Source organism: Crocodylus siamensis, chromosome 2, assembly GCF_052110815.1.
Source record: "Crocodylus siamensis isolate JL-2025a chromosome 2, ASM5211081v1, whole genome shotgun sequence".
NCBI classification, from domain to species: Eukaryota; Metazoa; Chordata; order Crocodylia; family Crocodylidae; genus Crocodylus; species Crocodylus siamensis.
Genome location: NC_143396.1, coordinates 282,465,115 through 282,489,575, shown reverse-complemented (window position 1 = coordinate 282,489,575; position 24,461 = coordinate 282,465,115). Strand labels below are relative to the sequence as shown.

Sequence of the window (24,461 nt, the reverse complement as noted above, 5' to 3'; positions counted from 1 at the left end):
CCGCCAGCAGGCGCGATGAGTCCCGAAGTTTCTTCAGAGTTTTTTTTTCCCTTAAAGGGCCAGAGCTGGCCCATGCAGGGCACCCATGGCGGGGCTGGGGGAGTAGGGTGAGAGGTTAGGGGGCTCATGCAGTTGGGATCGCCCCCCGCCCAGCAGCATCTGCTGAGCTGGGGCTTCCCCCCCCCCCAAGTACTGGGAGCTGGGGTGAGCGGGGCAGCCAATGCTGGGCTGGGAGAGGGGCAGGGGATGGGCCTGGCCTGGCTTGGCTGATCAAGAGATTCAGCTGCTGCTCAATCTTCAAATCAGATTCATCCGAATGGAATCAGGACAATGATTCGAATCACCAAATCAAATCACTGTCCCCCCGAATCAGCCCAACCTCAATTTGAAGTGAATACTAGCTGCTTTGCACAGGCCTGATAATTATATCAAGGAGGAACATCTAGGTTCCTGCAGTGACCATAGTCATAACAGCTATTTCTGGACTACATTTACCTATTTGCCCTGGTCCAACAATTTTGCAGCCTACTTGGCTACCTTCCTAACTAAGGAATTTCCAGGGTATCCATCACCACTGTTTCTGCCGCTAAGATCAGCATTGTGTTGCTACCGGTGGATTCTGCTTTTCATTTCAGTTAAATCTGATTGCTACATTTGCTGAGAAGTGGATGAATAATATTAGCTTTGGTTCTTCTCCATCTTCAGTTGTTGCAGGACAGTTTTGGCCAAGACCCACGTTATGTTTCCCACTCTAAACACTCATGGGTTCTTTCTGAACACCCCTGTGCCACAGCCAAAGACCTCTGAAGATGATATTTTGGGTGCTGCACCCTTCAGCTTAAATTTGTCATTCTACTGCTGAGAAGAGGCAAGGAAGTGGTTAAGCAGTCTCCCCTGCTGTCCAGACCCTCCACAGCACCACAGCCGTATTCCCAACAGGCACTGCCCATTACCAACACCCCCCTCCCACCCACACTGGAGCATTTTAACGTGTCCCCCCTTAAGGGTCTCCTTTCTCAAACGAATAGGGCTAGCCTCTTTAGTGTCTCCTCACATGGAAACCCCTGCATACCACTTAATCATCCTTGCTGGCCTTCTCTGGACCTTTTCTAATTCTTACGTACCCTTTCAGAGGTGTGGGCACCAGAACACAGTATTCAAGGTGTGGACACACCAGGGATTTCTAAAGGTGCATAATGATACTTTCCGTGTTGTTTACAATTGCCTTAATAACCCCTAACATTTTCTTTGCCTTTTTGACAGCTGCTGAGCACTGAGCTGATGTTTTTAGACAACCATCCACAATGACCCTCAGACCTCTTTCCTGTGCAGTAACTGGTAACATAGAACCCATCAGAGTATAGGTATAATAACAGTTATTTCTGGCCAGGTGCACCACTTTACACTTATCTACACTGAATTTCATCTGTCATTTAGTTGTCCATTCGCTCAGTCACGCCAGATCCTTTTGTACTTTCTCAGAGTCTGCCTTGGTCTTCATCACTGAATAATTTTGTGTCATCTGAATACCTGGCCACCTTGCTATGCACCCCCTTTTTCCAGATTGTTTATGAATATATGAATATGTTAAACAGCACTGGTTCAAACCCAAGTCCCTGGGGAACCCTCCTTTTTACTTTTTTCTGTCCTGAAAACTGACCATTCTTTGCTTTCTATCTTGGAGCCAATTTCTAATCCACAAGCGGACAATCTCTGTAATCCCATGACTACCTAATTTAGCTAACCGCCTCTGATAGGGGAGCTGGTCAAAGACTTTTTGGAAGTCCAAATATAGTGTGCCCCAATCCACCTGCTTACAGACACCCTCAAAGAACTCTAGTAGGTAGAGGAGGCATGATTTCCCTCGGACAAAGCCACGTTTACGTCTTTCCAGAGAGTCATGTGTGCTGAACTTTTTTTTTTAATTATTGTTTCAACCAGTTTCTCAGGCATGGAAGTTAGGCTTACTGGCCTGCAGTTCCCCAAGTTCCCTCTAAAGCCCTTTTTAAATACTGGAGTCACAACACTGACAAGCCTCAAGTCCTCTGATACAGAGGCTGTTTTTAGTGCTAGCTTGCATTTCCAATCTGAACAATGGAAAAAGAGCAATTTCCAATCTGAGCTCCTTCAGGACCCTCGAGGGAATGCCACCAGGTCCTGCTGATTTGCAACTGTTTAGTTCATCAATTACACACACATACACATTAGGTCTGCGTGAATAGGGAACTATTCAATTCAGATTTGGCTGATAAGGAGGACAGTGTTTTGATTCGGATCACCGTCCTGAACTGATTCACCTGAATCAGCTTTGGAAGATTTGGCACCGATTCAGACAGATTCGCGATTCGGATCAGCCAGGGAGAGGCAGGCACAGCCAGTCAGTTCTCCCACAGCTCCTCCAGCTGTCTGCCTCTCCCCAAGTGGGGAAGCCATGGAGAAGCCCCTCCTTGGCTGCCCTGCCTGGCCCCAGCCTCCGAGCACTCTTAAAAAAAAATAATAATAATAAAAAAAAATAAGAAGCCCCACACTAACTGCATGCAGGAGCAGCGATTGGGGCCTCTGGGTGCTCATGGCAGAGTCCCCCGCACAGCACAGGGCAGTGGGGATTGCCCCCCTCACCTGGCACCTGCATGGCAGCATGGCTCAGCAGGGTGCTACGCGCTGTCTGGGAGCTTGGCAACCAGAGGTCCCAGTCACCGCTGCTAGAGCCAGTGAATGCGGGGCTTTTTTTAAGTACCAAGAGGCTGGGCCAGGCAGGGCAGCCATGGGGGCTTCTCCCGCGGCTCCCCCAGCTGTGTCTGCCTCTACCCCGGCGTGGGGAACTGCAGGGGCTCTGCCCTACTGCCACTTGCCCAGCTGGCTTGGGAGTGCAATGCAGGCGTGGCTCACTCCGGGTGGCAGCAGGGCAGAGCCCCCACTCCCAGCGCTGCCGCGCCCACGCTAGCAGTGGGAATTAGGGCCCTGATGCCACATGCCAGCCGGTGCAGAAGGGCGTGGAACGCGGGCACAGCAGCGCTGGCAGGAGGGGCTATGCCCTGATGCTGGCTGCCTCCTTCCGCCTGGAGCAAGCCGCACCCGCATCCCTCCCCCCCACCCTGCCCCAGCTGGGCAAGCGGTAGTAGGGCAGAGCACCTCCCCCCACCCCAACAGACTTGTCAGTTGCCTATTTAGACTACAGCCAAATCTTCGAATTGGCCGAATCTTTTTCCAAAACTTTTCCAAATCGATTTGGATGCTTCGAATCAATTCAGAGCTTTTACATGGTCTCCCAATTCCATTTGGATTCAGAAATTTGGTCCGTGAATCGATCCGAATCTCCTCCAAATCGATTCAGCTACCAAAGCTTCGCACAGCCCTAATATACATATACAAACACACACACCGCAAACTTTCATGAGCTATAGCCCACTTTATCAGACACTGTGAAAGGACATGCAGAAAGCAAAGTATAAGGAGTGAAAAATTAGAATACAGAAGACAAGGGAAGTAGAAAGGGAGGGAAGGAGGTCCATTGGGTTATACGGGGACAGACCGTCTCACAGGTGCCTGGATATTAACGCATTGAGAGTTTTATCTTTTCAGACTCATGCCTTAAGTTTGCTTCAGGAGAGAATAAGGAGTAAGCAAAAAGGATCTGTGAACAAGTGGGAGTCACTTGTGTGTTTTCTGGATCGGAAGAGTAACTGCTGTGGAGCCCACACGCACCCAAGATTAAACTCATCTAATATGAAGGTCATGGATATTTCATCACTATAGCTAGACAGAACAGGTACAGTATCAGGAAACCAGGCTGCTTCTCTATTGATATTTGGGTTGTAAAAAACAAACAAACTCTGTAATACTCAGATGAGCAGAGAAGTTCAGTATTTCTGGCTACCCTTCACAAACAGGTTCACTCTTTTCACTGGATGTGAGCTCCAGACTCAGATACATCGTAAGTCTAAGGAAGGATAGGTTTAGATTGTGCATTTCAGTGCACAAAGAGTTTGGACGCAGAAGCGTCTAAAAATGATTCTTCCTGGACCACAGAAATTCAATCTCTAGTTGAGACACAGATGAATCCCTTTTTATTTTAGTTTCAGGAAATGCGAGGAATCCCTATTTTAGGTTTTCTTAGCTTTTAGCAACAGAGTAAAATTAGTAAATGTTACAAATTAACCCTAACATATATTAGTTTAGAATGAAGAGAACTCTACAATAAAGAACTAAGTAAAGAAAAATATAGCAACATTCAAAGTAGCCTTCATTCTTGCATTACCGAAATGGTACACACGTAATTTCCAGACATTTACCTAAAAATACATAGCCAAAGTGAACCCTGCTCATACTCCAAAAATTAGTATAACAGCTCTTCGCATATTGTGGAGCTACTCCCATGAGCACAGATTGCAGTACAAAGCCCTGGAGATCTATATCACACAAGTCAGATTTTAAAAGAAATGTACAGTCTTATGAGCTGTAAGTGATACCCACATCCTCCACCTCTCTGCATCCTCAGTGAGGCCCCTGGCAAACTGTGCACTGCTGTATGCGAGAAAAAAGACATTATTTCCTGGGCTATGCAGCACTGAATTTGCATGAGACAGCTGCTTTTATGTTACTGCAAAATATGACACTTGTTTACTTGTTCTATAAACTTCACCTATCTGGACCATTCTGTATTAGTATCCTGCATTCAGCAGTGGTCAAATTCAATAGACTAGTGGTCTTGTCCCGCACAGAAAATTCTCTACCCCTACATTTCAAATTAGCAAACCGACAATAGATCCATCCCTGAAGAGATGAGCACGCAGCTACCTTTAAAACTTTCATAATGGTTATGCGGAAATATCTAGTAATATATTCAATCTTGCTTGGATTTCACCGATGTACTGAAAATGCACTTCCCCTTTCCATCTCCTTAGAGATAAGAGTCATTTTTTATGATTTCTAAGCTTGTCTGATGGGCTACCCCAAGTTATTTTTCCTCCATGCCCCCTGGTTCACATGCTGCAGAAAACCTGAAGTGCAATTCTGTGGGATGTATAAGTTATTTTAATAGATACTTGTAAAGCCCTGATGTCTGTAAGAAAACAGGGATGCAGGTCTCAAACAAGTGACAAGCCTGTCGCGAAAAGAGTTCCTATAACATCTTAGGTAAGTCAGCAGGTTTCTAATGAGTTCATATTCATGAACTTTAATACAGATGACAAGTAATTGTGCTACCAAATGAACACAATTAGCAAATGTCCCATGGTTCATGTAAATATTTCTCATGCTTCTATTTTGCATATAAACTGCTTTACATTAAAAGGTAGCAGTCGCCTATGTTGTTCAGTACTGTGCTTTTAATCTTATTTTATATGATGTTGCAACAGCTAATTTTCAGCTTTCTGCTGGACCCAAGAATCTCACTTAAAAAAAAAAAAAAAAAAGCAAGCAAGCTGTACAAGTTTTTTTTTTTTTCCAAACACCTCAAAGTATTATAAAAATGCACATTATGTAATGACGGGAAAACAAGAATACCTAAATCATTCTAAGAGATGTGTTTAGTCAAGTGAAAAACATGGGCTTCAATGATCTTTTATTAGGAATGCTCGAGTATAGTTTGCTGGGTATAAGAAAAATCACCACTTTGTACATACATCTCCTCCCATGAGAATCTGCAGCTAACATTTTAAGGAACCGGACAGGTCTGTTGGAATTAGAAGATGTACAAAATCAAAGATTCAATAACACAAGCAGAAATAAGAGTAAGTTTACAAAAAAAATTCCCCATATGAATAGACTCCTAATCCAAGCAATTTTGCACGTAGCTGTTCTTCAAACGTACTGCACTTCCTACACAGAGCAAGCACAGCAAGGGTCTGACAGACTGCACGGAAATGCTTGGAATTTGATTTCAACTTCGGCTCGTTCTTAACACTTTCTTACAAAAGCCCCAAACCATTTACATGACTGTCAATCAACTGTCCCGATAACCAAACAGAGTTCAGCATATTCCTGCAGTCTGCTCTCCCTACTCTTGCAAAACTCACGGGATTTTTGGGGGGGGGGAAAAAAAAAAAAAGAGAGAGAGACTTGTGAGAATTTTTTATCACTCTCTATCTGATTTTCTTTCAGGCAATCTAATCAAGTCCTGACTCAGACAAACAATGATGTTCTACTGAACTTCATCCATGGACCTTTTCAAGTGCTCAGACTAAGTCATGCAGTCTTGCAGAATGCAACAAAAGATCCTAGTTCTGCAAGTTGATCTATAAAAGCAGAGTTCAATTAAAGTCAAGGGGCCTCTGCACAGATGGAGTGGTTTACCCAAGTGGAACAGCTTGCAGAAGCAGAGTCCAAGTTAGGGGTTCAATGGTTCTCTTCCTTTTTGGACTTGAGGCACCTCTCCATAATTTTTGTGAACTGAGTGGCACAGAATTTCAAAAACTAATTTATAGGTGACAATGCTTACCTCCTTGCACAGAGGCTAGGCAGCAGGAATGGGGAATCAGCCAGGCAGGGACAAGCTAAGACTGCACTTATCTGCTTAATTCCTCACATTTCTGGCAGGAAAGGCCTCTTGGTTAAGAATCACTAGTCTAAACACTGGCATAGTGTTGCAGATCACCCATTATGTTTGCACCAAAAATTTCCCTTAGGCTTGGGATAGAAGTTACACATAAACCAGTTGAAGTGAGCAGAAATTGGTTTAAACCTGCAACAGAAAGATGTTCAGCAGTGGTGGCCTTAGGGCTACTGAGCCTGGGCAAGAAAGTCATTCGGGGCCCCTTAGAGGCTTAATTTTGATGACCTATAAGCCCGTCGGACATTTTTTATTTCAATTTTCATTGCAGTTTCACGGATAGGGCAAAGTAAGTATCTTAGCACAATACTGATAATACAAATATTCAGTGTAATTAATTTTTATTTTTATGAAGCGTGGGGCCCTGGGCAACCGCCCAGTTTGCCCTCCCCTAAGGCCGCTACTGCATTCAGTGCACATAAACAAGCTTCAAAATGGCCGAAACTGGTTTAAGATAAACCTGGTTGAATGTAGTATCAGATTTAACTGACTGAGGTCAAATGAGTTTATGGAACTTCTGTCCCAGACCCCTTCCTGGTTTAAGTTAAGCCAGAGTCACCCAGCATCCCAGCGTGCTCTTCCATTCTGGGCTGGGCTGTGCCCTCTCCTCCAGAAAGCAGGGCTGGCCCCACCCCTCTGCTCCCTCGCTGCACCAGGCATGGGGGCATGGCCAGATGCTGCCCCCACTAAGGCAAAGGAGAGAGGGAAGAGGTTTATTCTAAAGATCCATCAGTCCAATACTGGATCGACACCAATATAAAGAAAATTGATCATATCAGACATTGGTCTGATAATTTGGCTGATAAACACCCGTGTGCGCACAGCTGCAGCACAGCACAGCCGGGCAGCTTGACGAGCTGCATGCAGCTGGTAAGAAGGGAAGGTGCAAGGGGGAGCGGATCAAGGCTCCCACAGTGAGGGAGGAGTGCAGCTGGGACAGGGGCTAAAGTAAGCCTTGGCAGAGCAGGCGCAGGATGGAGTGGTGGCTCATCTGAGGGGGCGGCTCCCACCGCTGCGTACCACTCAAGCAGGAGCCGCTGGTCTGCTGCTCATCCAGTGGCTCCTGCAGCTGCTCCCGCCACTCATCCAGGAGATGCCCCCATATCTGCACAGGGCATGGTGGGCTGGGAAGAGCCCCACACAGCCCTAGTCTCAGCGCACCCCACCCCACGCAGATCTAGGGGCACACCCCCCCCCCCGCATGTCCTCCCAGATGAACAGTGGGAGCAGCAGCAGGAGCCACAAAATGAGCAGGTGAGTGCTGGACCAGGGGCTCCTGGATGAGCAGCACGCAGTGGTGGAAACGGCCCCCATCCTATGCACACCCAGACGAGCTACCACTGTCCTACACCTGCCTAGAGGGCAGCACTTCCTCTAGCTCCTGTTCAAGCCCCACTCCTTCCTCACCACGAGGGCCTTGATCTGCTCCCCTGTGCCCCCCCCCCATGACCCCTGGATGAGCTGCAGCTCCATCCCATGCCTGCCCCAGCCCCTGTCCAAGCCCCAAACCCACTCCTCCCTCACCACGGAGTCCTTGATCTGCCCCCTCATGCCCCCTCCTTCTACCCTTCCCTTCCACCACACTAGACTTACCAGCTGCATGCAGCTCTCCAAGCTGTTGCGTTGGTATCAGAAATTAGATCAGTATCAGCTGATATGCCTCCTTAAAAATTGGCTATCAGTATCGACCCCAAAAATCTCTATCAGTGCACCCCTAGTTTATTCCCCTCTCCCTCACCTGTCCTACCAGCATGGACCCCAGCTGGGGTCTACCTGGCCAGGGTGGAGTAGCCTGCATCCCTCCACTCACTGCTGCAGGGCAGGGATGCAGGCATGGCCAGGCATTGCCCCCTGAGACAAAGGGGGCACATAGGGGGTTTATTCCCCCTCCCCACCTCTCCCCCCAGAACCCCAGTCCATCAGGCAGAATCAGAGCAGCCCCTGTCAAGCATTTACCACCCCCCACATTGCCGATAGAGTGTGGGGGGGGGGGGACATGGCAAGCCCTGGCAGTAGCCTGAAGTGAACTGGCCAGAGAAGGGGTTTGATTCCCCGCAGCCTGTCCCACCAGCACAGACCCTGGGGCACAGCAGTCCATCTCAGGTCCTTTCCGAAACCCAGTTTCATAGTTAGTAGGGTCGGAAGGGACCTGAGCAGATCATCAAATCCGACCCCCTGCCATGGCAGGAAAGCGTACGGAGGGGTCAAATGACCCCAGCAAGATGACTGTCCAGCCTTGTCTTAAAGACCCCCAACGTAGGAGCCAGCTCCACATTACTTGGAAGTTGGTTCCAGATCCTAGCCGCCCTGACCGTGAAGTAGTGCCTCCTGATGTCTAGTCTGAATTTACCCTCTGCCAGTTTGCAACCATTATTTCTAGTCACCCCTGGTGGTGCTCGGGGGAACAGGGACTCCCCCAGTGCCTGCTGGTCCCCCCTGACTAGTTTGTAACAGGCCACTAGATCCCCTCTCAGCCTTCTCTTGAGGAGGCTGAACAGGTTCAGGTCCCATAGCCTCTCCTCGTAGGGCCTGCCCTCCTGCCCCCTGATCATACCAGTGGCCTCCTCTGGGCCCAGTGCGCCAGGAGCGCCAGAACTGGATGCAGTACTCCAGCTGTGACCTGACCAGTGCTGCACAGAGGGGGAGGATCACCTCCTTGGACCTGCTCGAGATGCACCTGTGGATGCATGACAAGGTACGGTTGGCCTTGACTGCATCCCCACACTGTTCATCTTGCCACCAATGATGACTCCAAGATCCTTATCTGCCTCTGCACTGATGAGAAGGGAGTTCCCCAGCCTGTAGGTGTGGTGCTGGTTCTTCCTCCCCAGGTGCAGCACCTTGCACTTGTCGGTGTTGAATCCCATCCTATTCTCATCTGCCCACCCCTGTAACCTGTCTAGGTCTGATTGCAGCCTATTCCTCCCTTCTAACGTGCCCACATCCCCCCACATCTTAGCGTCATCAGAAAATTTGAACAGGGTGCTATTTACCCCCTCATCCAGGTCACTGATGAAGATGTTGAACAGTGCGGGCCCGAGGACCGAGCCCTGGGGGACCCCACTGCCCACATCCCTCCAGGTCGAAAATGACCCGTCCACTACCACTCGCTGGGTGTGGCCCTCCAGCCAGTTAGTGACCTATTTGACTGTGTAGGTGTCGACACCACAGCCCCCCAGTTTCTTAATGAGAACGGGGTGAGAGACAGTGTCGAAGGCCTTCCAAAAGTCCAGGAAGACTAAGTCCACTGCTACCCCTGCATCTAAGGATCTGGTGACCTGGTCATAGAAGGCCACCAGGTTGGTCTGACAGGACCTGCCTCTAATGAACCTGTTTTGGTTGCCCCTAAGCATGTAGTCCCCTGCTGGCCCCTCGTGGACATGCGCCAGAATAATTCTTGCAAAAAGCTTGCCCAGGATTGAGGTAAGACTAACTGGCCTATAGTTCCCCGGGTCCTCCTTCCTCCCTTTTTTGAAGATGGGAACCACATTGGCCCTCTTGCAGTCCTCTGGCACCACACCAGAGCACCACGAGTGCTCGTACAGCCGTGCCAGGGGTCCCACAATGACCTCAGCTAATTCCCTCAGCACTCTGGGGTGGAGATCATCTGGACCAGCCGATTTGAATACACTCAGTCCCTCCGGAAGTTCCCCAATAGATCTTCCCTGACCCTTGGCCTAGGTGCACCTACCCTGGGGCCTGAAGGGGGCCCAGTGGAGGGGCTGATCTGGTCTCTGCTCAGGAAAATGGAGGCAAAGAAGTCGTTAAATAGGTTAGCTTTGTCATCTGGTGTGACGACCAAATTTCCTAGCGTGTCTTGCAGGGGCCCCATATTACCCGGTAACTTCTTTTTGCCCCCTGTGTATTTAAAAAAGGACTTCTTGTTGTCCTTGATCTGGAAAGGTAGTCCCAGTCCCATCTTTGCCTTGGCCTTCCTGACTGCCCCCCTGCAGCCCTGAGCAACCGCAGTATAGTCTGTCCTGGTGATGGCCCCTCCCTTCCATTGGGTGTACGCCTCCCTTTTAGCTAGGAGACATTCCCAGATACTTTTGGTGAGCCATCGGGGCTTTTGCACCCTCCTGCCCCCTTTGATCTGTGTTGGGATTACCTCCCTTTGGGCTTGGAGGATCATCTCCTTAAGGAGCGACCACTCTCCTTGGACACCTGGCTCCCCTCCCCTCCGGGACCTCAGTGCTTCCCCAACTATTCTCCTTAGCTCATTGAAGTCTGCCTTCCTGCAATCCAGGGCTGCTGCCTTGCTGCAGGCCTTTGGTCACTGTCACCCAGGTGGTCAAGCACCCGCAGCCCCCTCACCAGGTCATCACCCATGGCCAGCACCATGTCCAACGAGGCATCTCTCCTGGTGGGGCTGTGCACCTCCTGGGTTAGATGAAGGTTCTGCGTTTGGGCTAGCAACCTACGTGAACGGTGAGACCTGGCTGACTGCTCTCCCCAGCAGATGTCTGGAAAGTTTAGGTTGCCCATGATGACCACGTCCTTTGACCTAACTGCCTCTGTGAGCTGACTTAAGAATTCCTGTTCTAGCTCTTCCCCTTGGTTGGGAGGTCTGTAGTAGACCCCCACTATTAAGTCTCTTTCCCCTCGACTGCCTTGTATCCCAACCCAGAGCACTTCCGTGTGCCCCCCCTCTGACTCTGTGCTACCTGATGAGGATGTGTATTCCTCCCTAATGTAGAGCATCACAGCCCCTCCTTTCCTCCCTGTCCTGTCCCTCCTGTACAGCCTATAGCCCTTGATATTCACCGCCCAGTCGTGCGTTGGGTCCCACCATGTTTCACTGAGCCCCACCATGTCTGGGTTGGTGTCAGCTAGCAGGAGGGTAAGTTCCTCCTGCTTGTTTCCCATACTATGAGCGTTTGTGTAGAGGCATCTGAGGCCTCCTGTGGATGTGTGCACTGGCCCCTGTCGCTTACCTGCGTATTTGTTCCACTCGTCGGTCTAGGCTGGGCTGTACTTGTGAGTGCTGCTTGGTTTAGTAGTCCAAGGCCTCTTCCTCCCTCGTCTTCCCCTTCACTGCTGCAGTGGCAGAGGTGGGGACCTGACTAGAGGCTGGCCAGCATGGCCTCCTGAGGGAAGGGGGGCAGGGAGGGGATTTATTCCCTCCTTTGTCCACTCTCCCCCTAGGGGACCACAGCCAGGGTCTGCCAGCCCCAACCGCTGCCTCCACTGCTCACTCTCTGTCAGGGCAGCAGCCCCCATATGGTGTCCTGGGGACTGCAATCCTCTTCCCAGCAGGGGAGCTGCACTGCCATAGACTGCACGGGGCAAGCAGCAGCGGTGGCACTAGTGGGGACTGCATTACCCAGGACATCATTCCCCCCCCAGCCTCGCCGGTCCAGCAGCAGGGGTGGGCACATGGCCAGACACCGGCTGGCGTGGCTCCCTGTGGGGAAGGGGGCAGGGAGTGGGTTTATTCCACCTTCCATCCCCTCCCCTGTGGGGGACCCCAGCTTGGGTCTGCCTGGCAAGTGCAAGCAGTGGAGGCTATAGCCAGGGCTGGCAGACCCTAGCTGTGGTCCCCTGGAGGAAGAGGGGATGCAGGGGGGAATAAAACCCATCCCTGCCTCCTTCCCCTCAGGTGGTCATGCTGGCTGGCATCTGGCCAGGTCCCCATCCCAGCAAGGGGGAAGAAATGACATCCCAGGGAGTGCAAGCCTTTTCCCAGTGGGATGGGGGGGGCTGCACTGCAGGCTGGAGCAGGGCAGGGGGACATAACGGGATCGCCCACTGGCTGGGGGGGAGCTCTGGGGGTCTCAGGTCATGCTGAGCCACAAGCAGAGGGGAAAAGCCAGGCACAACCCAGCTGGGGTCCCTGCAGGCCAGGGTGGGGATTTAAACCCCTCCTCAATCATATTCAGCCTGCTGGAGCTTGGCCATGCCTCCCTCACTTTAGCTTCCCTCCAGCCTGAAGGGAAGGGAGGGCTGCTCTAGCACCCCCCGGCTTCTAGCCTGAGCCACAGCATGTGCCTGCATTTCCAGGATCAAAAGGAACATCTGTTCACTTGCAAACCAGTTCAATCTACGCAGGTTAGACTAACCTGCAAAAATTGAATCAATTCTGGCTCTGGCTTTTTGACCATCTCTCCCTAGCCCCAGAGACAATTAGGCATTTCTTAACAAAGCTGTTTTTTCTCATGCCTCCTAGGATATCAGTCTTTCCAAATTCACCCAAGGCAGACTCAGAAGACCAGCTCAACAAGGCCAAATAACACTTTTCCACTCCTGATATCTGTAGTGTCATTATGAGACAGTTACATCTCAAAAGCAGATCGAGGACAATCTCAGGAACAGGGTGCTACTGCACTGGGTGCTCTACAACGGCAGAGTCCCTGCCCACATTGCAGCTCCCCAAAGTATAAAACTGGGGACTCCAATATAAATCCCCAGGTTTCATCAGCACGTAGGCTGTGTCACTTAATTCAGCACACAGCACTTCGAGCAATGCAGAGGGAAAACTCAAAAAGAAAATACGGTAATCAGGATTTAATTTATTCTCTAAACATTCAGTGGGGATTATAACAACAGTACACAGGCATGTGTTCCCAAGTATGGCCTGATCCTTCAGTTCTTAGCAAGGCCAAACTCTCACTGGCTTTAATAGGACTTTATATCAATAAAGACGACAGATTGCCCCACAACTTGTCTGAAAAAATCCATGTCACTAGATTCTGATCACATATTTTATGCCACTCCTTGGCTTCTAAATTAGTCCATGCCTTTGCCAATTATCGCCTCAAATACAAAGAAACTACCCATAAGCTGTTTGCCAAATTTGTTTCTTCACGAAAATTACGCACAGTGCCACCGAGCCAGATCCGTCTTGCCTTGCTCATGGAGACAATCACCTTACATTCAAACGGGGCTACTCACAGCTGTGAAGCCAGTGGGATTTGAACTATCTGGTATGAAACCCCGCCACATACCTATTTACTAAGTTATAGTAAACCTTAGTGCAATACAGAAGGTAATGCAATTAAGAATGAAGGCTGGAAGATGAATGGCAAACCTTTATACCACCTTGTATTATTAATTCTTTCCAGAATAATTAATGGCGGGGGGGGGGGGGGGAGAATGACTGACTCTGCAAAGGCATGTACTTAACTGCATGCAGACAAGTATCCCATTAAAGTAAATGGCACAATTCATATGCACAAAGCTAAGGACAGCTGTAAGTCTGTACAGGATTGTGACCTTTTTCTGGAACCTACCTACTTTTTCAGGTTCCTGAGCACTACACAGCTCCAACTAAGAACAACGGGGCTTTGAGTATCTCGGGTTGGGAGGAGGTGGGGGAACATCAAACCAATACCTAAATAGCATCCAAACTTTAAACTTCTCATTTGGAAAAGTCTGGCCCTTACTTGTAGTTCCTCCAACACAGGCTAATCCTGCAATCAGTTACGTATGTGAAACTATGAGTCATGCTATCAAACTCAATGCATGTCAAGAAATGTGTTTTGTCTAAGAATTTTGTTGGATTTTTCACTAGCTCCATGGTTCTTGTGAATGACTGACAACTCCTTGAAAGCTAAGTGCTACATACAACAGGCATTAGGATCGAGCTCTCTTCTCCTGAGTCACAACTCGCAACGAGTCAGGGGGGCTATTCACAAATCAGTAGGATTAGGCTCGTCATTTTAAGCATATACCGCTGTCAGACTCGCATGGGAGATTTCAATTCTAAATCTGATTATACTCACCCCACTGAGGCAAAACTCATCTGAGCTGAGCCGGACCCCCTCCCCCCACCCAATAAGGACTGCAGGACTTGGCCTTAAAGCCTAGTTTTTCTAGGCTTAGCTCTCCAAATATAGTTAGTCATTAACATAAGTTACTGAGTAGAAGAAAATCAGACATAAAGAAACCTTACTGAGGACACAAGAACAAACCACCCCCCTGTGCAGGAAGACTAGCAAGTGTGGCAGAAAACCAGCTTAGCCGGGAACTCTTCAGTAAGCTAAAACACAAAAAGGGAGCTTACAAAAAGTAAAAACTTGGACAGATGACTAGGGAGGAGTATAGGAGTATTACTCGGGCATGTAGGAATGAAGTTAGGAAGGCCAACATGCAATTGGAGTTGCAGCAAGCAAGGATCATGAAGGGTAACAAGAAGGGTTTCTACAAGTCAGCAACAAGAGGAAGATGGGGGAAAGTGTGGGTCCTTTACTGAATGGGAGAGGCAATCTAGACAGACGATAAATAAAAGGCTCGTGTGCTCAAAGCCCTTTTCACCTCAGTCTTCACAGGCAATGTCAGCTTCCAGACTACTGCACCTGGCAGCAGTCTGGGGAGGAGGTGAGCAGCCAGGAGTGGTGAAAGAGCAGGTTAGGGATCATTTAGAAAAACTGGACAAGTACAAATCCAGGGGGCCAGACTCAATGCAGCGAAAAGTGCTGAGGGAGTTGGCCGATGTGACTGCAGAGCAGCTGGTCATTATCTTTGAAAACTTGTGGTGATTGGGATAGGTCCTCACTATTTGGAAAAGGGCAAATATAGTGCCCATCTTTAAGAAAGGGAAGAAGGGGGACCTACAGGCCAGTCAGCCTAACTTCAGTCCCTGGAAAAGTTGGAGCAAGTCCTCAAGGAAAGTAAGTCCTCAAGGAAGCCATTTCTAAGTGCTTGGGGGAGAAGGTGATTAAGAAGAGTCAGCATGGATGCACCCAAGGCAAGTCATGCCTGACCAACCTGATTGCCTTCTACGATAAGATGACTGGCTCCGTGGATGTGAGGAAAGCACTGGACATGATATACCTTGCCTTTAATAAGGCTTTTGATATGGTCTCCCATTCTCACAAGCAAACAAAGAAAGTCCAGGCTGGACGAATGGACTATAAGGTGGATACAAAACTGGATGGATCATCAGCTCAAAGGGTAGCAATCAATAGCTCAAAGTCTGGTTGGCAGTCAGTCTCAAGTGGAGTGCCCCAGGGGTCAGCTGTGGGGCCAATGTTGTCCAAAGTCTTCATCAACAATGGGATGGGTTGCACCCTCAGTAAGTTTGTGGATGACAACAAGTTGCGGGGGAGTAGTAGGTACACTGAAGGGTAGAGCTAGGATTCAGAATGACCTAGACAAGTTGGAGGACTGGACCAAAAGAAATCTCATGAATTTCAAATCGGGAAGACTGCCAAGTCCTGCACTTAGGACAGCACAAACTAACTGGCTAAGCAGCAGCTCTGCAGGAGAGGACCTGGGGGTTACAGTGGACAATAAGCTGGATATGAGCCAAGAGCATGACCTTTTTGCAAAGAAGGCTTATGGCATGCTGGGCTGCGTTGGTAGAAGCGTTGTCAGCAGACCAAGGGAAGTGATTCTTCCCCTCTGTTCAGCACACTGGAAAAACTGTGTCCAGTTCTGGGCAACCCACTACAGAAAAGCTGTGAATAAACCGGGAGGGAGAGCAGAAGCGAGCAATGAAAATTGTTAAGAGGGCTGGGGTATGTGAATCCTGAGGAGAGGCTGAGGGACCTGGGTTTATTTAGTCTGGTGAAGAGAAGACTGACAGGGGATTTAAAAACAGCTTTCGGCTACCTGAAGGGCAGTTACAAAAGGGACAGGGTTAGACTCTCTCAGTGGTGGCAGATGACAGAACAAGGAGCAATGGTCTCCAGCTGCAGCAAGAGAAGTTTAAGTTAGATATTATGAAAAACTGTCTCATTAAGAGGGTAATAAAGCATGGGAATGGGCTACCCAGAGGGGCGGCAGAATTTCCATCCTTGGAGGTTTTAAAGACCTGGGTAGACAAACTGTTGGCTGGGATAATATGGTTGGTGATCGTCTTGCTTTGAGCAGCATGTCGGAGATCTCCTGAGGTTCCTTCCAAACATGATTTTCTGTGATTCTATAAGATTTTGAAAATGCAAGTTAGAATTTAATTTCAAAGATGTATCTTCAATATTATCTCTTAAACATAGCCCTCAAATCAGAAAATACTCTTTTATTAGTTTGTTTTTTAAAAAAGGACAAACAGGCATTACATTCTGGCTAACTACCAAATTGTAGTAGCATAAACTAGACAAATTAAACACATTTCTTCTTCAATTCAATTTCTTACATTATTCCTTGGCTATATCTGTCTTCCAATAGCAATAACAAATTAAATGTTTAATCTAAAAGCCAATAATTTCATTTTACTATTTCCTTTCAGAGTTATGCACTAATCTGTAGATGCAACAACACTTACAGTGACCTCTTGTGGCAAGTACTAAATACTGTTCAAAGCTGTCCCAGAAAAGACGTAACAACGCCTCTCTAGTTCCAGCATCCTGCTCTCACTGGCTTGGAAAGAAGAAAATATATGCACATGTTAAAAAACTTAATAGAGACCTGCATTAAAGAACAGTTAATCAAATATCAGTGAAAAAATGTTGCGATTCCCTTGTCCAGCAAGATGATATTCTTCATTTTTCTTAATTATTATACTGGTATACAATTTTCATGGACAAATATTGACTTTATTAAAAGCACTCTACATATTAAAGACCTGGAGCTGTATTAACACAACTCTTTAAGAAGGATCTCATGCACTTACAGCTTCAGGATCAGGCTCAACAGAGAAAAGTAGCCTGGAGAAGAAGGGAGTTTGTATATTCATCATCTGCATTGCATAATGCCATCCAGGTTCCAATTCAATCCATGTATTGATTTATAAATCAAATTCCAATGGCAACTAATTGGTTATTTCAACGGGAAGGCTGTGCATTTGAAAAACTAAAGCAACCACTAATTATATAATCTTACTGGAACAATATTATCTCTGGGCTAACCTCTGTATAGTCAATGGAGCTGGACTGCTAATTAAATTGGCCCAGTTTATAGCCCGTTATACTTAAGCAATTATACTCATAGCATGAGGATCATACTTCGTGTCTCTGCTAAGTTTCACACTGGAGAGAACATTAACTGCATTTCAGTTGCACAAGAATCCCCAGTAAATTTTTTATTTCTCCTCCCCTACCAGGCTTGTCACAGTGCTTACGAGAGATCAGGCAACTCACAATGGCTAGTTGAGGGGTAGAAGAGGAATGCTGGCTCCTGTTTTATCCATTGACAGACTCTGATAAATCAATAAAGTGTCTAAATTTGGTCTGCGATTGCTTGCACCCATTTCCTCTACTTAACTTGCAATCAGTGTCAGTCTTATCACTGGTTCAACCCCCACCCCCCAAAAACAAACAAACAAACAAAAAACAACAGACCCCACCAAAACCACTGAAGCTCCAGCTGGAAAAGAGAACTCATCCCTATGGGTATTATGGATCTGACTGCATGCTCGTGATGCTAAAGAGTGAATTCTTCAGGACAGAGTGCACAAATGAAACCCTAGCTACACTGAAGTCGCAGCAAGACCCCCACTGCCTTCAGCAGAGCCATACCTTTATACATACCTCTACAAGATCTAGCACAACAGCATACATTTTTAATTGAGCTTTCAAGTGTTAATAGAAAGAATACAGACAGTGATTATTGCTACTCATCTTTAACCTGGGTTTGCACATTTGCAGGCTGCTTTTGCATTTTGTAATGAACTCCCAAGGGTAAAACTTGTTACAAATCCACACCGTTCCAATAAGCCGGTTTATAACAAACAGGCTTGGGATGGCACTGATGGATTATGCAAAAGGTGAAATTGAACTGTGAGGATACAGTTCTTCTCTCATCTTAATACAACTCAGTACTTAACTTCTACATCTGGCTTTCCTGGTCTGTAATAAAGATAGGCTTGAGCCACAAAATTCAGCTCTGGAGTCAAAACTTGCCAATGTCTAGAGCCAGGTCCCTTCTCCAATATGCTGATCTCAGGTTAGTGTCAGGGGGTGCTCTACTCATGGAGAAGCAGTAAAAAACATGAGACTGCTGTGAAGCTTTCTCCTTGCCTTAAGACAGGGGTTTTCAACCTTTTTTAAGGAGTGTACCCCTTCTGGTGGGTCCCTCTCCTGGCCTGCACACCCTGAACAAGTGGAGGAAGAGAGGGTCCCCCAGCAGCTGGTTGATGATGGGGTGGGGGGGAGGTCTCCCAGTGACTGGTCAACCGGGGGGGAGGGGGGAGTCAGGCAGCAGCACGTGGCAGCACACTTCCCAAGTGCACCCACTTCTCCGTGCTGCAACCAGGTACCCCCTGGGGCCTTCCCAACTACCCCCAGGGATACGCGTACCCCCAGCTGACAACCCCTGTCTTAAGGAAAGCCCTTATTAAACCCCCAAATTTTAATAAACATAAAAGAAAACAGCAGTAACTATTCCACCCTGGTACAATGACAAAAGATTTTCTCCTTCATCCAAGAAATACTCGAGGCAGCAAGGACCCCTGAACCCAGAAGAACCAAATTCAGATCTAGTATTTTCTCTTTTACGCGAGCTCTCTCACAACCATTAGCAGGAGGAAGACAATGGTATATGATCAGCAAGCAGGATTTGGTCCACGGCACAATGAACTTCAGAGAAAGATTATATTTTTTATTAGACCATAGGTCCTCAGCGGACATGTTTTCTTTATACCCCTAAAAAACATACTCATCACATTCATATCATTGCAGGGTGTTTAGCTTGGGATGACATCAATTCGGGGGGGAGGGGGTGTAAGTGAACAATTTGCTACTATTGCAAAACCCTTTAAATTTTCCAATGCACCTGATGAAGTAACACGGTACAGTCCAGAAGACAAGTTATGCTGGTTTTCTAAGCTTCAGAGCGATAAAAGATTAGCTTGAAGAAGAGAATGAAGTGAACATCCCAAGACAAAAAGGAAACCACCGACAAATCTTCCCACACTTTTCAGCAGGAAGCCATAATTTTAACAAGGCGTTCCCAGAAGCCCATTCCAGCATACAAACAACAGAGAAGTAGTGGTCAATGTATTTTTTTAATATGCATTTTAAATCATGACCATCTCATCGTGGGATCTCTGGCATTAATCTATTTTGTTGTCAAAGTTGGGGAGAAAAATGGTACTTGAGATTCCTAAGAGACAAAATTTCCAATTCATGCTGAAAATAAAACATATGACTGTTTTTAACACCAAAGTCTATCTACCACACTCAATATGTGCACACAACTCCCACCGTCACAAACAGTGCCAGTGCCAGCTTTCCACATGTTAAAGATACTATAAATTTTGTACAGAAAAGCAAAGTTATTCAGTTGAGATTTATGGCCAAGAAAAAGTATGATGGGATTTCACATATGATAAGAGAACTTTTCAGAATAGTATTTCTTTTCCTTTTTTTTACCCTGGAAAAAATTTAGAGGGAACGTCATTGAGGAATTGAAGATACAGAAGCGATTCTAAACAATAAAAAAAATTCTTTTTCTTTATCCCGTTTTACACGGTGACACTGAAAAATCTCTCAAAATGACTGCAAACAAGTGTATGCAAAAATAAAATAGGAGTATTTCATACACAGGATTCTACATCGTTGACTAAAACCCTGCCATATACTGAAAAAGGGACAACTTCTCCTTACCATGTAGCAAGCAGGGCTACTTGAGCAATATTAAGGAATACCACTCGCAGCCCATTTAGTTTGGCCCATTAGATGGGAAACTCACTGTTAATGAACGAGGTTATTTCTAAAAAGAATAGAATAATGTTATGACCATGACAACTTCAGTGGTTAATAAAGGAAGGATAATCTAACTTCATGCTTCAGGGCATAAAACTGATCACCTACATGCTCCAGAAAGCAAGTCCCAATCTATACATCATTTTCCAAAATGGATTGGCGCATTAGGGAGAGTTTTTTGTCCCTTCCTGAATCAGGCAGGCTAACTACAGGAATCAATTACTTGATCCAATATGAGAAATCCCAAATTCCCATTTTTCAGTCAAATTTAAAATGAGATGGAAAATAATACGTTTTAAAGACACAGTTTAAAAACAAACAAACAAACAAAAAACTTATTGGCCATTCTTTTTGAAGCCTCACCCCTTACTAAAGAATTCATTAGGAAAGACCTAAAAACTAAGACGCTCGTATTTTGTTCCCTGCTAGTGACCTGCTGCATGAACATAGGGTAAAACAACTGAACCGCCTGTGCCTCAGTTTCCTCATTGGTGTTAAACTAGAATGTGAATGTTCATTTGTACCTGCTTAGTAACATTGTGAACTTTAATTAAAATCCACCCAATGCTTTGAGGAAAGGTATACACCAAATGCACGATTACTCAGTCTTGCATTTAATATTCTGGTGCATACACTGCTGCAAGAACCCCTAGCTTTCAGCAATCCATCAGCTACTGAACGTGACACCGAATCAGCAGTCAATCACATCACATAGCTTGATAGTAAGAGTGCAAGGGGAAGGCAAAAATGTTTGCTGTTTTTTTTATGAAGCTGACATTTAATCACCAAGCAGAACATCCTTCAACCAAAGCACAGGTCCCTGCCTTGTTCCCACTGAAGGCATATGGCAGCATTCCCACCGTCTTCACTGGGAACATAATCAGCTCCCTAAACCCGTTTCTGAACTCAAAATCAACCGTAACCCACCAGACCCAACCACTTCAGGCAGAGCTGGGAAGTAGACCCAACACTACAACTGAAGGGGTGAAAGGGATGATGATTTATGGGATTTGAAACTGCATGTGTGTACTTGTTAACACTACACTCGGCAACTTTTTTAAATGCTATCCACCTGGGGCTCTGTCTACCTAAATTGATTCATGCTACTACATAAACGCTGATCTGCAGGAGGAGGGGTGGGTTGCAATTATCTAGTTGGTCTAATAAAAGATATCACCTCTGCCATGAGTTTTGATTCCTTTCGGTCTATACTTTTTGTCCGGAGTGAAACCTCTTGTAAGACTTCAGTGGGCTAAATTCTGAGGTCTGTTTTCAGACTTCATTCACACAAGAGCCCATGCGCTTGAATCAGAATTTGCCTGTGTACAGACTAGGTAAAGAAAAGCATTTGGCCTAATGTGTACCAATCCCCAGGGGCACGACCTGTGCCCACATCACTGCTTTAAGCTGAGGGGCTGCATGCAACGTTCCTGACTGGTTTCCGAGATGCTGAAAGGGTAAAATAAATTCCCAAACTGATCAATAATTTTACAGCCCTGGAACTTGAAAAGCTACAGGACCACCAGCGTTTCTACTGATGGAGCCTGCGGATGTGGAACAGCAGACAGCACCCTTCATGTTTGCACGCCTGCAGGATTACCACCACCAAAAATCACTATAAATCCTCACTATAAGTCCTTGCCACAGATTCCAGACTTAATGTGCCGCAAAATACTAGGGGGCTTAGACCACAGGATAACAGAAGGAAACCTGTGACTCTGTTATAATAAATCGAAGATGAAAGGAAAAGGGAAAGATAATTTCAAAATTTGCTCTCCGATCCATTATCCTCAACATTGGTCCAAAAAGTCAAAGCATTAACACACAATTTGATGTCTCAGAGAATACTAGAGGGCTTTGACCGCAGATTAGCAAGAAGAAACCGGCGACTCCGTTACAACGAACAGAACGAGAAAGACCAGCAGACAGAAGGAGACAGAAAGAAGGGCAGGAAGAGCAAAGACATCATTTCAAAATGTGCTCTCCGCGCTGTTCCTTCTCAGCATCGCTCCAAAAACTCAAAGCATTAAAACGCAGCTCGACGTCTCGCACAATACTAGAGGGCTGAGACCAGCGACGAGCAAGAAGCAGCCGGTGCCTCTGTTACGACCCGCGGAACCGGGGAGCCCGACCGAAGGAAAGAGAGAAGCACCGCGAAGGCGGCGGCAGACACGGGAAGAGAGGGGCAGACTGAAGGCAAGAGGCGGAAGGGAAGGAGGACGAGACGGAGAGAGGCACAGGCAGGCGGGGGCACGGACAAACTCCGCTGTCGGGGCAGCGCGCGGCGCCGGGGAAAGTTGGGAGGCGGCGGCGGCGGCGCGGAGCGGGGCCCCCCGCGGCTCGCCCGGTCCCGCCCGCCCTGCCCGCCCGCCCGCGGCCGGGCTCACCGCTGGAGCGCCGCACGATGTTCTCCAGGAAGGTGTTCTGCGGCGCCACGAGCCCGCGCTTGCCGCCCGGCATCCTGCGCGTGCGGAGCGGGGCCCGGGAGCGGCCGGCGGGAGGGGGCTCGGCGGGTGTGTGGCGCCCGGTGCCGGTGAGGAGCGCTGCGGAGGACGCGGCAGCTCATGGTAGAGGCGCTCGGGCTGGGGCTGGGGCTGGGGCTGTGCCGCGCACCGCGCTCCGGCACTGCGGGCTCCACGCGGGGCGCGCCTGCGCCCTGCCCGGCCCCACGAGCCCCGCGCCGCCGCCGCCGCCGCTGCCGGGCCCGGGCGGCGGCATGTCCGGGCGCTGCCCCTCCTGCACCTGCCCGCGGCCGCGGGGCGGGCCCAGCCGGCGGCGCCGCCTCCCGGGCCGGGAGCCGTGTCACGCACCGCGGCAGGCTGAGGGCTGCGGCTGGCGAGGGCTTTCTTCCCGCTCTGCCCGGCCCCCAGAAGCCGCCCGAAGCGTCCCCGCCCCGCACGTGTGGCCACGAGGGACAGGCCGGGCGCGAGGGGACGGCCTGGTCGCCCACCGGCTTCGTCCGTGTCTTGGCCCCTCGGGCGCCTTGTGAGAGGCGATAACAGCGCCCTATGGGCGCGCGGCGACGCCGTCACCGCGGGCCGGGCCGGGGGGGCCTCAGGACCGGCCCCCCGTGCTCCAGGCCGCAGAGACGAGTGACCTGTAGGCCCCGCTCCTGTCCCCCTTCCAGGTCTCTCTTCCAGACACAACAGGCCGCGTCTCTCCGGTCCCTTCTCACGGGGAAGCTCCTCCACGCCGCTAGTGGTGCTGGTTGCCCTCCTTCCCCTCTTTGCCTCAACAGCCTTCCCCTCCCGCTGCTCCCCTCAAGGCTTCGTCCCCTCCACGGCCCACACGCACGCGGCGAGCCGGGCGCCAGGGGAAGAGACTTGCTTCTCCTTGCCCTGCCAGTAACCAGCTCCCGCACAACGGGTCTGTGGCCCTGGCGGGCAGCCTGGCCCCCAGGCAACGCCTCCCCTCCAGCCCAGGGAGCTGAGCTGGCTTCTGGCACAGCCGTGTTGACCCTGATGGGGGACCCTGACTTCGCCAAACCACCTTGGCTTTTTAATGACTTGGAGCATGGCTGAGAATCGGCCCCCGGCCTGGCATTGTTCAGCTGCATGTACTACTAGCAAACCCTGCAGCACCAACTCCCCACAAATAAGCACTGTTCGTCTGCATCACCCAGCACTAGCCCAACTCCTCACAAGTACAGGGCAGCAGCGGCTGGCAGTAAATCCGTGAGACCCTGCTATGTAGCCTTGCAGCAGCCAAGCTCTCCCCAAAAAGAGAAGGGATGCTCCAGGCTCTGCACAGCTGGAACGCTACACCTACCCCCAGCCCCGTACAGCTTGCAATCCAACAAGACAAAACACAGCCACGCCGTTTTAATCACACTGAGCTTTCATGGTTGTCATTACATCAGTAAGCATCATACACCCCACCCTCCCCCATGGCAGCCTCTCCGGCTGGCGTCATTAGGAGTTGGCTGATATCTTGCAGATGCCAAGATGGCACAACTGAGTCTGGATTACGGGATTCCCGGGGCAAGCGTTGTCACACTGGGTGTTTGTACAGCACCTGGCACTACAGCGGCATTTGAGTGTTATTCCAATGCAAATAGCCATGCACATGTTGTTACTGCCCCAAGCATTCAGAAATCATGGGATTTCTTTAAAAAGCATGAGATTTTAAAATGTCTCTTGGGGATGCATTGTCTTCCTTAAAATTTTGCTCAATGGAGTTCACACCTCGGTACTTTTCTGAAAGCCCATTTAACTTTATTCCAACCATGCAGTTGGTCCAAAAAAATATGTCATCCCCTCTCCCTCTCAGCCCCCCCAAAATATCCTTGCCTCTCAGATATTTTTCTGCTAGTGCAAAGGCTAGAAATT

General features: G+C 48.6%; 1 protein-coding gene across 1 annotated transcript in view; it reads right to left on the bottom strand.

Moving 5' to 3' along the window:
* KCNH5 (potassium voltage-gated channel subfamily H member 5) overlaps positions 1-22,924 on the bottom strand; it is a 275,224-nt gene extending 252,300 nt beyond the window's left edge. The window contains exon 1 of the mRNA XM_090034229.1: positions 22,521-22,924. Within this exon, the coding sequence (XP_089890355.1) occupies positions 22,521-22,593 (73 nt within the window). The 5' untranslated portion in view covers positions 22,594-22,924. The remainder of the gene's footprint in view (positions 1-22,520) is intronic.
* Positions 22,925-24,461: the final 1,537 nt, after the last annotated feature.